The sequence below is a fragment of the Sarcophilus harrisii genome, chromosome 3, assembly GCF_902635505.1.
Source record: "Sarcophilus harrisii chromosome 3, mSarHar1.11, whole genome shotgun sequence".
In the NCBI taxonomy this organism is placed as follows: domain Eukaryota; kingdom Metazoa; phylum Chordata; class Mammalia; order Dasyuromorphia; family Dasyuridae; genus Sarcophilus; species Sarcophilus harrisii.
In genome coordinates, this window is record NC_045428.1 from 43,293,668 (window position 1) to 43,308,897 (window position 15,230).

Here is a 15,230-nt window from a genome sequence, read left to right on the forward strand (position 1 = left end):
TTCCTGACTTCAAGGCTGGTGTTCTATCCACTGCACCAACTAGCTGCCCTAAATTTAAATTTATTTTTAATACACATTGCTTTATGAATCATGACGGGAGAAAAAAATCAGAGCAAAAGGGAAAAACTATGAGAGAGAAAAAAAAAAAAACAGAAAAAAAGAAGTGAACATAGCACATGTTGCTTTCCATTCAGTCTCTTTAGTTCTTTTTCTGGATGCGGATGGCATTTTCTGTCCGAAGTGTATTGGGTTTGCTTTGCATCAATTCAATTTAATAAATTATTTGACATTCATTCTCATTCTCTCTCTCTCTCTCTCTCTCTCTCTCTCTCTCTCTCTCTCTCTTCAGTTCTCAGGCATCAGTCATGAAGTACTCAGCAAGGCGCTGGGCTGAGGCACAGGAATAAATAGAGGGGTGACACAAGTTTCTGTCCTCAGTTATTAGTCCGATTAGCCATACACACTAACTTAACCCAACACAATGCTGTCATTTTGGTGCCCTTCTAGAACGAAGGAACCAATCAACTAACCAACCCTCAGTGAGCTTATTTTGGAAATTAAAGATTCAGCTGAATCCCGTTAGGATTGGAAGGGGCTGGCCTCGGACCGGCTTCTCGAAGGTGACAGCTTGAACTACGCTTTAAGGGAAGAAGGCCCCCTTTTCTCTGTCTTCTCTAATTGTATTTTGCTTCCATTTTCAGGGGCGGGCGCCAGCCCTCCGCGGAGTTCCAGTTGCCCTGTCGGTCCAAGCGCGGGTCTCCCGCCGATTTACCAGCCGTTTGTTTTTCCCATCCCTTATCCCCGCGAGCCCAGTTCAGTGAGGCAGGCCCCCTAACTGCTGCCGGGGCCCCTTGATCTGGCTTCTTGAATGTCATTCTGTGCGAGCAAAGCTACTGCACCCCGCTTCCGAGGAGGCAACAGAAACGGAGGTAAGTAGAAAGAAACACGATGTAATCTGTGCGTGTGAGGGACGGGGCGAGGCTGGTAACAGGGCGGAGGGTTCTTGCGGGAGGCTCCTGGGATTTGAGCGTTCCGCTCTTCTCCCCGACCGGGGGCACCTCCAAACGGACACACGGTGCCTGTGGCTACAGCGACTGGCGGCCTGGGGTTTCTGAGCGCCCGAGTACGCACGCAGGGTTACAAAGGGAGCGAGCCGCCTCACAGTGAAATGCATTTAGCAAAGTCTGCGAACTCCGCTTGCTGGAGCCGGGGCAGGACCCCCGCCTCGTCCCCTGGCGAGCACCCAGAGAGAACGGGAACCCTTCGGATAAAGGAGTGCGCTCCCGCCTGGGCGGTATCGAGGCCTGGATTTGTAAACAACAACAAGAACGACAAAACTTGAGGCAAAAAGCGCGGTTTTTTCTCGGGTTTCTCCAGCCGCGATTCTTCCTCAGGAGCAGGTGTCCCCTGCCTTTGTAACCGAGACTTCTCCCCGCAGCCGGCGCTTGGGAGGGGGCGGAGCTTTCCTTCTGGGGACTCCCAGAAAGGAACACCCCCGTCTCCCGCACATTCTGGGAGCCCCGCCCGACGTACCTGCCAGCCAGACAGTTAAGCGTCTGCTTTGTGCAAGGGAGCCACAGGATGGGAGGGGGAAGAGAAAAGGGACGAGTATTAAATGCCTGCAGTGTCCCGTGCTGCACGAAAAGATTTCATTTCATCCTCACCACAAAAGCCTACCTCCCTCCCTCCCTCCCTCCCTCCCTTCTCTCCTTCCCTCCCTTCCTTCCTTCCTTCCTTCCTTCCTTCCTTCCTTCCTTCCTTCCTTCCTTCCTTCCTTCTTCCCTCTCTCCTTCCCTCCCTCCCTCCCTTCCATCTTAACTCCTCCAATAAACTACCCTCTCTATCATTTCTACTTTTTCATATATTTTCAATCTTTCACTCTCTATTGTCTATAAAAGTGCCCATGTCTTCCTCATCTTCAAACAAATCTTACTTGATCCTTATATCTTTATATATCATTACAAAGATAAAAGGAGCATCACTTACAAACTTACATTATCCCAAATCCATATCCCAATTATGTGGCTGAATGAGGAGATATCTTGTCAGACATTGCTGTCAAGATTTCTTGTCCAGACAAAATCCAGACCTCCAAGGCTCTAGACTTCAAAGTTCTGTCTCTTGAGCCCTCTTCCCTCTTTATCGGATCCATGCTGCTGAGTGCTTTCAGCTCTAATCCAAGGTTATGAGTTTGTCCTTCTCCATCCCCATTCTCTTCCCCCATGTTACTTACCCATCCCTGTGTGCCTCAGTATCACTTTTCGACAACTGCCTTTATGGACTGCTTGCTCCTATATCTTTTGTGTTTAAGTGTGATTGCCACCTTATTTCTCATTGCCCCCTCGTGGGCTTTCCTTTGGTATCCAAAGAACTGGGGTACTCATGCCCATTTTATAATTTAGTCAACAATCAAAATCACAAGGCAGAATTTTAAAAAAGGAAGAAAGACAAGGTGCTTCTTTCTGCTTTTGTGGTCTCTATATTTTGAAAGTTTTTCATTTCATGTGGTTTGGATATTACAAATATTCATTAAGATGGTACCTACTAAAACACTGGTTGCAGGTTTTTAGGGAGCATAGTCAAGCCCAAAGAGTTGTGGATGACAATTTTTTTTCTCTCTGTACTAATGGTCCAATTCTGTTGTGTTTAACTGCTGAATTCTCAGCAGTTTTTGTAGTAAAGGGAATTGTTATCTATAGAGATCGTCTGGTTGAATTCTAGCCACTTGATCATGTCTTTCCTTTTTTCTTTTTTTTTTTTTATGCTGTTTTTTTTCTCCACAGTGGACAAACGCTTGAACCAAAGGCAGATCCAAAGTCATGTTTTTTCCAGCTGCATTCTTCAGTTCCAGTGACACAATTATTGCCAGAATAATAAAAGAAGTTACTGGTTTCAGTGGTCAAATGACCACTCAGTAGGTAACCAACTATATGGGCATTCCAGGGCAAAGAAGACTCTATGAATGCTGTGGGGAACCTTTCCTGTGTCCGAGAAGTGGCAGCATCTCCAGGGCAAGGTTTGCAGACCCTTTAGAATCTCATCTCCATTTTCCCCAGCCCTCAGGACTGCATTAGAGAAGGAACCCATTCACAAGCTCTGGGCTAGCCCTGTCAAGTCAAGAGCCTGGTCTATGGGGGCTGCTTTTTTGCTAGCTAAAAGGCATCTGTCTATCATTCAGTACGATGTGTTCTACAAACTGTACTCATTGCCTGGGGGCGACACTCCTGCATATGGCCATCTTAAGTATGATACTTAATATTCTCCTCTTCTTCCCTGCAATGCAACGAGTATCAATTGACAAAATACCTAATGAGGCCTGGAGCTTTGGAGGACTTTTGGGAAGTGGGGTCATGGTGAGTAAATGAATCAAAAATTCCAACTTGACCTACCCATGGTTCATTTTTCCCCTTTCAGAAGTATTGGACTGGCTCCTGCCCTTTCGTTTTCATCAGTACTTAGACACTTGGGGGCTGTGAGTTGATTTGGGGATATGTTTAGTTCCTGCTTCCTGAGTTTGGCTCTCTGCTGATGCATTTACTCATTTACACTGTTTTTACCTTGTAGGAGTTGCCTCCTCCTTATGACCATAAGCTTCTTGAGCTGTCAAACACTATATTTTTGCTTTTTTGTGGGTGTCTCTAAGAGCTCAGTACTTGGTGTATAGCAAGTGCTTAATAAATAAATGCTTGTTGACTAACTACCTAACTGCCACTAAAATTCTGGTGACTTTATTGTCCTTTTGTGTTCTTTATAAGGATTTAATATAAACAAAGTGCTCTCTGGCTTCTTAAATCATTCACAGTATAATCTCTTGCTTATTTACCACTTTGGCCAAATGGGCTGTTTGCTGTTTCCCAATATGCTGATTACAGACGATTCTATTCCCCCCCCCCCCCATAAAAGCACCAAGAAATCATTTACTCACATAGTACGTATCCCTTCTGAAAAAACGCTCAATTATCAGTTATATCCAAAACTATAAACAGGAAGGGAATGGAAGCTTTTCCCAAAGTACCGAGTTTAAAAACTCTCGTCTTTCAGCAACACAGATAGGAGTGAGTTTAGCACCTCATTAGCTAAAAGAATTAGGAGAAAGAGCTACCAAATGGCCTGTGTCCTTTCTACCATTAACTGGGTGGAAGCCTTCTCAGTTGGTCCCAGATTAAAAAGTTGACACGAGTGTCATTTATCCTGTGCTATCCAGGCATGGACTGTGCTATGCAGGTGTTAATAATCCCAATAATAATAGCTAATAGCAGATAACTTCATTATAAAATTTTTTTTTTAAATTAAAGCTTTTTATTTACAAAACATTTGCACGGGTAATTTTTCAGCATTAAACCTTGCAAAATCTTCTGTTCCCCCCACCCCCTCCCCTAGATGGCAGATAGTCCAATACATGCTAAATATGTTAAAATATATGTTAAATCCAATATATGTATACATATTTATACAGTTATCTTGATGCACAAGAACAAGTGTTTAATCAGGTTCAATGACCATTTCAAGATCAAAAGAAAGAATACCACACATGACATTTCACCTGCCAATGTACTTTATGTCCATCTGCTCTGTACTTCCAACCTCACTAGAAAGTAGTCAGAGATTGCTGTCAGTTTGGAGGACTCTAGAACTCTTTCACCATTGCCTAAACTCACTATTTGTTCCTTCTTCCTTCTCTTAACAGATACTTTTCCCTGCTACTGTATACTTAAGGATGAAAAAACTTGACTGCTATGCATGCATTATCAATTTACTCTGTGTGAAGTCACTTTCAGTAAGTGAATAAGGAAGGAACTGACAACGCTCAGAAGTGTCACTGGCCTAGGACAGATCAGCAAAATAATCCCTGATTCTCACTTTGGAGGCTTATACTCTTGTTGGTATTGGACCAATTGAGTTAAGAAGGCAGCATGGGGAATGTGGAAAGAAAGAGGAAAAGGAGACACCTTTGGAAGCCAGTGGGCCCCCCCCCCAAAAAAAAATAACTTCTGAAGTTTTTTCACATGATAGGTTGTTAGCATTGGCATATAACTTATATACATATACATATACATATATATATGTGTGTGTGTGTGTGTGTGTGTGTGTGTGTGTCTATATATAAAAACATGGAAGTTTTATTTTTTTTATTTTTTTAAATAGCCTTTTATTTACAGGATTTATACATGGGTAACTTTACAGCATTAACAATTGCCAAACCTCTTGTTCCAATTTTTCACCTCTTACCCCCCCCCACCCCCTCCCCTAGATGGCAGGATGACCAGTAGATGTTAAATATATTAAAATATAACTTAGATACACAATAAGTATACATGACCAAAACATTATTTTGCTGTACAAAAAGAATCAGACTCTGAATTATTGTACAATTAGCTTGTGAAGGAAATCAAAAATGCATGTGTGCATAAATATAGGGATTGGGAATTTAATGTAATGGTTTTTAGTCATCTCCCAGAGTTATTTTTCTGGGCATAGCTAGCTCAGTTCATTACTGCTCCATTAGAAATGATTTGGTTGATCTCGTTGCTGAGGATGGCCTGATCCATCAGAACTGGTCATCATCTAGTATTGTTGTTGAAGTATATAATGATCTCCTGGTCCTCATTTCACTCAGCATCAGTTCGTGTAAGTCTCTCCAGGCCTTTCTGAAATCATCCTGTTGGTCATTTCTTACAGAACAGTAATATTCCATAATTTTCATATACCACAATTTCTTCAGCCATTCTCCAACTGATGGACATCCATTCAGTTTCCAGTTTCTAGCCACTACAAAAAGGGCTGCCACAAACATTTGTGCACATACAGGTCCCTTTCCCTTCTTTATAATCTCTTTGGGATATAAACATGGAAGTTTTAAAGCACTCTTTGGATGTTAGATCACTTATGCCTGACAGCAGTTCTGGGAAGTAGGGGTAGCTGGATGGTTCAGTGGAGAGAGTACTGGCTTTGAAGTCAGGAGGATCAGAATTCAAATGCTGCTTCAGACATTTAATACTTAACTAGCTGTGTGATCCTAGGCAGGTTACCCCAATTGTCTCACCAACAAAAATAAAAAAGCCCCCTCAATTCTTAGAGATAGTAGGACTGGTAATATTATCTTCATTTTCTAGATGAGAAAATTGATGCTTGTAGAGATAATGCAGAATATATAATTTCTGAGACTCAATTTCTACCTGTAAAATGGGGATAGTAATATTTTCCCTAGGGTGGCACAATGGATCGACAGCTAGGCTTGGAATCAGGAAGACTCATCTCCCAAGATTTAATCAAATCTAGCCTTAGATACTTACTAGTTGTATGACCTTGAACTAGTCACTTAACTCTCTGTGCCTCAGTTTCCTCATCTGTAAAATGAGCTGGAAAAGGAAAATGGGGTCATGAAGAGTTGGATGTGACTAAAATGACTCAAAAAATATTTACACTATTGACCTCATGTGGTTGCTGGGAGGAAAGCATCTTGCAGACCTTAAAGTAAACTAATCACTCACATAAAAATCACTGGGATTATCAATTTTATCAGAATAGAAGCTTTACCTGCCAATGATTTTTATGAAGTTATTCTCAAAGGGGTGAAGAATAATTTACTTTTCTTCCTTTTTCAGAATGGGAATGTTGCATTATTTTCTTGTGTTGGAATCCTAGGATCATCATATGGATTATTTATGGCATTGTTTGCTATTTATAAGGGTCCCAAATGTTTTGTAGGAGGTGACAGTTGGGAATATCCTTTCCATAAAGGGTAAGGACAGGCAATATTTATATATGCATTCTTAATACAAGGACTATTTTGGGGGGCATTCTTCTGGGCAATCTCTGCTTTTTCTCCCCATAGAGATAAGGAAATCAATGTAAACAAGGTTCAAGTGAGTTGCTTGGAATCCCACAACTAGTGTTCAAATCCAGCCTCAGATATTTGCTAGCTGTGTGATTCTGGGCAAGTCATTTTGCCCTGTTTTTTTTTTTTTCCAGTTTCCTCATTTGTAAAATGATTCATCTATTTTATTTTTTAAATCGCAAAACCAGCTCTTAGTTTTATTTTTATTCAACTTTTTTTCCTTATTTATTAATCTCTCCTTTGATTTTCAGAATTTCCAATTTGGTGTGTAAAAGGAGATTTTTAATTAGTTCCTTTTTTGATTTTAGTTGTATGCCCAAGTCATTGATTTATTCTTCACTTAGCATCAGTTCATGTCAGTCTTTCCAGACTTTTCTGAAACCAGCCTGCTCATCATTTCTTATAGAACAATAATATTCCATTATCTTCATATACTATAGCTTAATTCAGCCATTTCCCCCAACTGATGGGCATCCACTCAATTTCCAGTTCCTTATAACTACAAAAAGGGCTGCTACAAACATTTTTTCCCATGTGGGTCCTTTTCCCTATTTTTATGATTTTTTGGGGAAACAGACCCACTAGTGGCACACTGTTGGATCAAAGGGTATGCACAATTTTATAGACCTTTGGAAATTGTTCCAAAGTGGTCTCCAGAATGGCTGAATCAATTCACAACTCTATCAACAATTCATTAGTTTTCCAGTTTTTCCCATCCAACATTTATCATATTTTCCTGTCATTGTAGCCAAACTCAGAGTTGTCTTTAATTTGCATTTCTCTTATCAATAGTGATTTAGAGCATTTTGTCATGTGCCTGGAAATGGCTTTAATTTCTTCATCTGAAAATTGTTATATCCTTTCATCGTTGCTTTTGCTTTGTCTGAGATTGCTTTCCTGCCTTTTTAACTTCAGCTGAAGTTTAATAGATTCTACTCTAGCATCTTATTTTAACTCTGTGTGTGTCTCACAGTTTCAAATATGCTTCTTGTAAATAACATATTGTTGGTTTTGGTTTCTAATCCATTCTGCTGTTTGCTTCCATTTTGAGGATGAATTCCTCCCTCTCTATGTCTCAGACTCATGTTTTTCCAATACCAATATTCTATAAACTTCTTAAAGGCAGTAACTATGTCACTTTTCACCTCTATGTTCTCAGTGCCAGAATAATTTCTTTTACAGAATTGAAAATAAATGTATGTTGAATAAATAAAAGAATGAATTAATGAACATTATTAAATTATGAATGAAATTTGGCAAAGATATGTTGAAACAAATTCCTACTGAGCAAGACAACATTTTATTAACAGCAGTATTGCCTGCCAAGAGAATGAATCTATGTCTGCTTCCTAGCTAAAGAACCTAGCTGAACTCCCCTTTTATAGTTTTTTGGGGAATACACAACAAAGAACAGGACTTCATGCTGGGTTGGTAGCTTCATGGCAGTAAGGACATGACTTTTGGAGCTTATGTGTGGAGAACAGTATGATTAATTGGAAATTGGGAAAGAGGGGCTAGCAAAAACCTTCTTCCCTCCCCATGAGTAAGAACATTTTATTGTTTGAGTCTACCTGCAAGGTCACAGATAAAGGAACCAACTTTTTTGGATAATAAATCAGTCATCCTTGAAGGATTCCTTGGTAGTGTAAAGATACTGGATTGCCCTCTCTAGTGCCCACTTGTATTCTCTAAGGATAGTAGATTTCCTTCAGTCAAGATCAGAACAGTGATGAGCAGAACTAGGTTTCTAAATTTAAGTCTTTACAATATAGCTGAATTTCTGAACTAAGTTCAGAGGCAGAGAACCATTACTTAGTAACAGGAAAAACTTAATTGTAAATAAGTCAATAAAAATGATACAGAATCGATTTAGTCTTCTCAGTAACTTTCTCCTTTCTCACTTAGGAACTATCTAGTCGATTTGAACTATTGGAAAGACTGCATAAGTCCCCCTCATATTATACCTTGGCACTTGAGTATTTTCATCGTTCAGGTGCTAGTAAGTAGTGCTCAATTGGCAATATGCATCTGTACGGTGATGTCTGGTCTCTTAGGATCAATCTTTACGTCAGAAAAGTGCCCATGGTCACATAAGGGTAAGTAAATCATTTTGCCATTTTCACATTATGTTTCCTTCTTCTGAGTTAAACTCAGGAGAGTGTGACTGGTTGGTCACTAGAATAAAATAGCTTTTTGCATCTTCCTAGCAGAGACCTAGACCAGGACCCAAAGCTCAATCAGTCTGATTGACTCCAATTTACTTATAGAGTGAGAATATGTAACCAGTTATAATCTTTGGTCAGCATTAAAAGCACTTTTGATAAAATAAGTTGACCAAATATTTCAGCGCTCTGTGTAGCTCTTTGTGATCATATGGACAAAATATGGTTAAATATGTATATAGGGTAAATGATTCCAAGGTTAGTAGTATTATTTTAAATTGATCTTTTTATTTTCATTGATATATTTTGTTTCTAAATCCAGGCTTAATCAATGAATGGGTGTTGCCTCAAAGTGAGATGTTAATAACTTAAGAAGGTCAAAATCTCCCACTGTATACAGGGTTATTTCCAGTCATCTGATCTATATCTTGCCATTGGACTGGAGGAGAAAGTGAGACTGGTGACTTTGCACAGTCCACCTTCACTTAAATCTAATTCACTTTACATGGCATAGAATCACTTCCCAGATGTCATGGCCCTCTTGAAAAACAAAGGACAGACAACAATGGCATTGGACTTGAAATCAAGAAGATTTCATGAGTACAAATCTGACCTCAGACATTTACTAGGTGTGTGATTCTGGGCAAGTCACTTAATCCTATTTGCCTCAGTTTTCTCATTTGTAAAATGAGCTGGAGAAAGAAATGGCAAACCATTTCATTATCTTTGCCAAGAAAACCCCAAAATAGGGTCATGAAGAGTTGGACATGACTGAAATATCTGAACAGCAGCAATAATACCCTTAGGACTTCTTAAACTTTTTCCACTTGTGACACCTTTTCACCTGAAAAATTTTTAAATGACCCTAAGTATATAAGTAGATATAATAGGCATATAAATCAAACACAATAAATCACAATTTCATGACCATCACAATGAGTTACATGACCCAGAGTTAAGAAGTTTTGTTACGTACCATAGTTTGTCCTTCTCCAATAATGGCAGCCACTTAGTTCACAGTTTGGAGCTCCAAAATGTGGTTTGTAGTCTCTTTGTACAGAGATATGAAAGAAATGGTTTGTATATTGATACTTTGACTTTTTCTTTGATTGTTTAGGGTAGATAACTTAGTGATTCATTGTCATATAATTTGAAGAATGAAAATATTCATCCCCAACAAGATTATTTTTGCTAGAAATGACCTTTCTGAAGCATGAGAATATTGGACTGTATCAGTTTCTGTGTTTCCTTAACATTTACTAATTTTATCAGAAAGTGACTTGATGATAGAAAATCATACTATCAAGCCTTGAAATGCTCACACATTCAGTATGTATGAACCTGGTACCATGCTTGGGTGGGAACTGAATTAGATTTTTCTTTGAAGTTTCTCTCAATCACAAATCTGGTTGAAAATACCATTGAGATCAAAATGAGAATTTTTTTTTAAAGAAATCTAAAGGTTCTGTATTAAGATTTTGTCTTATTATTTGATAGCATCAATTTATTGCTTCCAACTAGTTCCACTGGGAGGGAGCTTGCTACCATGATGCTCAAGAAATCCAGTTAATTCCCGTTATGAAGTATTGTGATATAGTGGATAGCGAGCCAGCTGTGAGGCCATGAAGACAAGAGTTTAAGATTTTCCTGACATCTTAGCTATATGACCAAAGGATAAATCACTTAAGTTCCTAATACCTCCCTTCCCCTTCCCTCCCCTCCTCCCAAAACTTGTAAAGGCTATGCAGATGCAGAGGAATCACTGATGTGCATTTACAGAGGGAGCTTACAAATAAAGAGTTCTCTATGGATTGATTCACGAAAAATTCAAAAGATCATAGTAGATAATCATCAAATTTTTTGATGCTCAAATATTTTAGGGATAAAAAAGGAGGCATTATTATACCAGACACTGCATATTTACAATTATCTCACAACAGTACTGAAAGGGAGGTGATGTTATTATCCCCATTTTACAGTTAAGAGAGGTTAAGTGATTTGCACAGGCTCACACAGCTAATAAGTGTCTGAGGCTATATTTGAATTTAAGTCTTCCTGACTTAAGACATGATGCACTATCCACTACCACTAGAAGATAAGAAATAGAATCAAAATGAGCAATTCATTGGGACATGTATAAGTGGACAAAAAAAGGAATGATCATTATCATAATTACTATTTAGTAATTTAAGCTGAAACTTCAGCTACATTCAATGAATGATAAAACTTGTAAATAAAATATAGCAATTTTGCAGTTGATTTTGTATGGTGGTGAGAGTAAATACATAAAAGATTGAATAGCAATATAATTTGTTACTTTTTTCTTCCCTCTAGAGGCACAGACCTCTCAAAACCTTGTGATGGACTCTTCATAACATTCTACTATGCTCACAGAAGATCTAAGAATGCTTCTTTTTCATCATCATTGGAAAATCCTGCTGCCTTCTCATCCATGCAACAACCTTTTTGGATTTCAACTCAAGTTAAAAATCACATGTTCAAAAAAGAGCAATAAACTATGGTCCAAGTACAATACATGAAACCATTTCTCTGGCTACTTTCCACATTGATACTTTTACTCAGAAGTTTGAGATCTCATTATTTCCTTTGCATTGTGATGGGCCTTTTCAGTTTTACTGATCTTTTCTCTTGATTTCAATATAACGTAGCTGAGGTGGGGTTTGTTGTTCAGTAATTTAGTTGTGCCTGACTTTTCATGATCCCACAGTCCATAGTACACTAACCCTTTCCATCCTCCACTATTTCTTAAAGTCTGTTCAAGTTCATATTCATAGTTTCCATGACACACTCGGTCATTTCATCCTCTCCCATCCCCTTTTCCTTTTGCCTTCAGTCTTTCCCAAACTCAGGGGCTTTTCCATTAAGTCCTATCTTTTCCTTTTGTGGCCAAAGTATTTAAGATTTAGCTTCAGTATTATCTTGTCAGTGAATTCTGAATTAACTTTTTAAAGTATTGACTAATTTGACTTCCTTGCCATCCAGAGGACTCTCAAAATTCTTGTCCATCCTCATAATTCAAAAACATCAACTCTGTAGTACTCAGCTTTTCTTAAGTTTCTCATAGTCATACACTGCTACTGGAAAAACTATAACTTTGACTGTATGGACCTTTGTTGGCAAGATGATATCTCTGCTTTTTCATATGCTGTCCAGATTTGCCACAATGAAGGAAAAAATTACTTAATTTCATGGAAGCAATAGTTGTCTGCAGTGATCTTTGAGGTTAATATAAATCTGACACTATTTCAATTTGTTTTCCCTCTGTCTGAGAGTAGCTAGGATCTTAGTTTTTGATTTTTTTTTATGTTAAGCTTGAAAGCCTGATTTTACACATTTGTCTTTCACCCTTGTCAGGAGGCTCCTTAATTCTTTTTCCATTTTTGCCATTAGAGTGATATTTGCATATCAGAGATATTTCTCCCAGCAATCTTAATTCCAATTTTTGCTTCATCCAGCCTGCATTTTGCATGATGTATTCTGTATATAAGTTAAATAAGGTGAATTACAGCCTTATTATACTACTATTCCAATCTTAAACCAACCAGCTGTTCCACGTTTGCTTCTTTTATTTTTTGGCTGGTTGAAATTCTGCTACCTCCACTACTCTTATTAGCAATGCTTCCTAAGGTCCAATTGACTTCATTGTCCAGGTTGTGAACCTCCATATCAATGATAAGATTTTTGCTCAATAGTTCTTCCATATATTTTTGCTATCTCTTCTTAATCTCTCCTACTTTTGTGAAGTCCCTATTTTTTTGTCTTTTATCATGCTCATTTTTGTATGAAATGTTCTCTTATTATCTAAAAAAATTTTTTTGAAGAGATCTCCTTTTCCATCCTATTTTTCTTTCATACATATAAGAAAACCTTATCTTTTCTTGCTCTTCTCTTGAATTCTCCATTCAGGCAAGAAAAAGAAATAAAACAAATTGATAACATACCTGTGACTTTTTCTCAGGAATGGTTCCTGAGCTCTTACAGGAAGAAATATAATGTGTACAAAGAGAAGCTCTTTTGGTGAAGTAATTTTGCCATTTCAACTTTACTTATAATTAGATTGTCTCTTGAAGAATACATTTTTTAACTTTTTGCCTTAGAGATATGGACTAGGTATTATGTGTAGGAAGATAATAGAAAAACAAAAAAATTAATGTAGAATTCATGGAGGGCATCCTGTTTTGTTGAAGGAAGCCTTGGGTTGGGAGACCAAAGACTAAACTTTGATGTGCCCCCAAATAGTGAGTGATGGTCTCCATTTCATGAATCACAAGATGTTAGACCTAAGAGATCTCGGCATGTAATTGACCCTTGTGTCATTTTACAAACAAAGTAAGGCCAGATTAATTAATAGATTTGGTTTATATAGTCAAGAAGCTAATAAGTGACTAAACAGGGATTTATCTCAGGGTGTCTTAATAGACCTGTAACTAGGAGTGAGTGAATGAAGATTTGCCTCAGAGTGTCAACATTTACAGGGTGCTAACAATTCACACTGTATCAGGTAGAAAAAAACTAGCACCTCTGATGGGAAACTGAAAAAAGGAAGCTGCTTTTCTTTTTAACAGTAGTCAAATCCTAAGTGAGTTCTTGGTGCAGCTGCTGGCAGCAATCTCCTAGCTGCAATTTCATAATGTGTTTGTCAGACTTGTTCTGTTTGTCCTTAAAAGGCAGGACCAGGAGAAATGTGTAAAAATCAGAAAGAGAAAAAATTTGAGGCTTATCGGAGAATTTTGCTGACCATTCTATCTATCCAAAAATGTAATGGTCTGTCTTGAGAGATGGTGGGTTTCTTCTTCTTTGGAGATTTTCAAGAAAAGGCTGGATGATCATTTTTAGGGTGTATTATAGTGGAAATTTTATCAGGGTAGGAATGAAAGTAGATGGCTGATGAGACCCTTTTCAGTGCTCCCAAATTCCATGGTTGTATCTTTTCAAAAGGTGTTTTCCTCCTTGCATGAGTTCTGGTACTTTGAATTCTCCATTCTCATCAAAAAGTCTCAAAAGCTCCTTGCCTCTATGTGCATTTTGAAAGATTTTCCCTTGTGTCAGAATTGCTAGTGTCAAAATTGCTCTGGATTCTCCATTTCATTCTTCTTATTGAATAGACTACCTTCTTAATGAGCCTATATTTTAGTTTTTTGATGTCTGAAATGAAAGTTGGGGGCAGGAAGATGTACAAAAGGACTTCTAGATTCACAAAGATTCTGTGAACTGAAAAACATTCAATCAACCAAAATGATTTCTGAAACTGGAAGCTATAAAATATGCCTTCTTGCCCCCCCCCAATAAATATGCTTAATTTAGTTCAGAAAATATATGGAGGCAAAATGAGGTCATGAAATCCAAGGTCAGATTCTACTCTGGTCAAATCACCATTCCAATTCTCAAGTCCAGGACCATGTTTTAGGAAGGACATTGACAAGTTTGATCTCATTAACAGTAAGAGCTCATATTCATTATAGAGCATTAAGGTTTCCAAAGCACTTTGCATATGTTATGTCAAAGGAAGCATTTTAAAATTCCCTTAATGAGAAAATGGGCTCAGTGAACTAAGTAATCCAGGCTCAATAGCACATATGTGTTTGAGATAGATTCAAGATCCCTGAACTTTATGATCTTCAAAAATTCATCCTCCAAGATGAAGTCAACTCCATAACTCGCATCTTTTCGTTCCAGTTTCTGATCATCTCTCCCTGCTATATCAGGTACCCCCTTATGCCCTTTCTACCTTTTTATGTGTTATCTTCTCCTGTTAGATTGTAAACCCACCCAGCCCCTAGCCTGCTTTCTGAGGTTTTAGCTCTGGAAAACAGGCTGTTTCCTGATAATGACATTTCCCCATCTTGGCCAAGTGGGGGTGCGATAGAACCATTAGCCTTATGGCCAATAAAGAAGCCAAGATACTGTGAGAGACCACTTGGGCTAGAATAAGACATTGCCCAAGGGGTTAGTTCCTTATGGTGGGGGGGGGATCCTATTGGTAAAGTGTGTTCCAGGTATTATCTTGACATTTTAAAACTACTTTAGAATTATCATGTGTGGAACAATTAAATTGTTAAAAAAATAATAATGTAGTACTTAGCATATGTCAATCATCCATTATATTAAGCACTTTATATTATTCTGCGTAATGTTCTCTGTTCTGGTTCTTGGTGGTCTTTGGAGGTTTTGGGAGTAGCCTTCGTTTCAGTTTAGTAATCACGAGTAGC

General features: G+C 38.4%; 1 protein-coding gene across 5 annotated transcripts; it reads left to right on the forward strand.

Annotated features, from left to right (window-relative positions):
* The first annotated feature begins 703 nt into the window (after positions 1-703).
* Positions 704-11,533, forward strand: LOC100916721 (transmembrane 4 L6 family member 4-like). 5 transcript variants are annotated; one of them, XM_031957787.1, is made up of 6 exons: positions 706-929; positions 2,784-3,016; positions 4,688-4,777; positions 6,606-6,742; positions 8,744-8,934; positions 11,337-11,533. In XM_031957787.1, exons 2-6 carry the CDS (start codon positions 2,963-2,965, stop codon positions 11,513-11,515), a joined length of 651 nt encoding a protein of 216 aa, XP_031813647.1. In that variant the 5' UTR covers positions 706-929; positions 2,784-2,962; the 3' UTR covers positions 11,516-11,533. The 5 variants fall into 5 exon arrangements, with proteins under 5 accessions (XP_031813646.1, XP_031813647.1, XP_003766109.1 ...); XM_003766061.3 differs by having other exon boundaries at positions 717-929; positions 2,784-3,353; positions 11,335-11,490; XM_031957788.1 differs by lacking the exon at positions 706-929 and adding an exon at positions 1,283-1,547.
* The last annotated feature ends 3,697 nt before the right edge of the window (positions 11,534-15,230 follow it).

Bases quoted from the DNA above. Each gene is read 5' to 3' on its own strand.
- LOC100916721 (XM_031957785.1), top strand. From the start codon at position 3,183: ATGTGTTCTACAAACTGTACTCATTGCCTGGGGGCGACACTCCTGCAT. The intron at 6,743-8,743 runs GTAAGGACAGGC...TTTCTCACTTAG, and splicing joins GAATATCCTTTCCATAAAGG to GAACTATCTAGTCGATTTGA. The intron at 8,935-11,336 runs GTAAGTAAATCA...TTCCCTCTAGAG, and splicing joins GTGCCCATGGTCACATAAGG to GCACAGACCTCTCAAAACCT.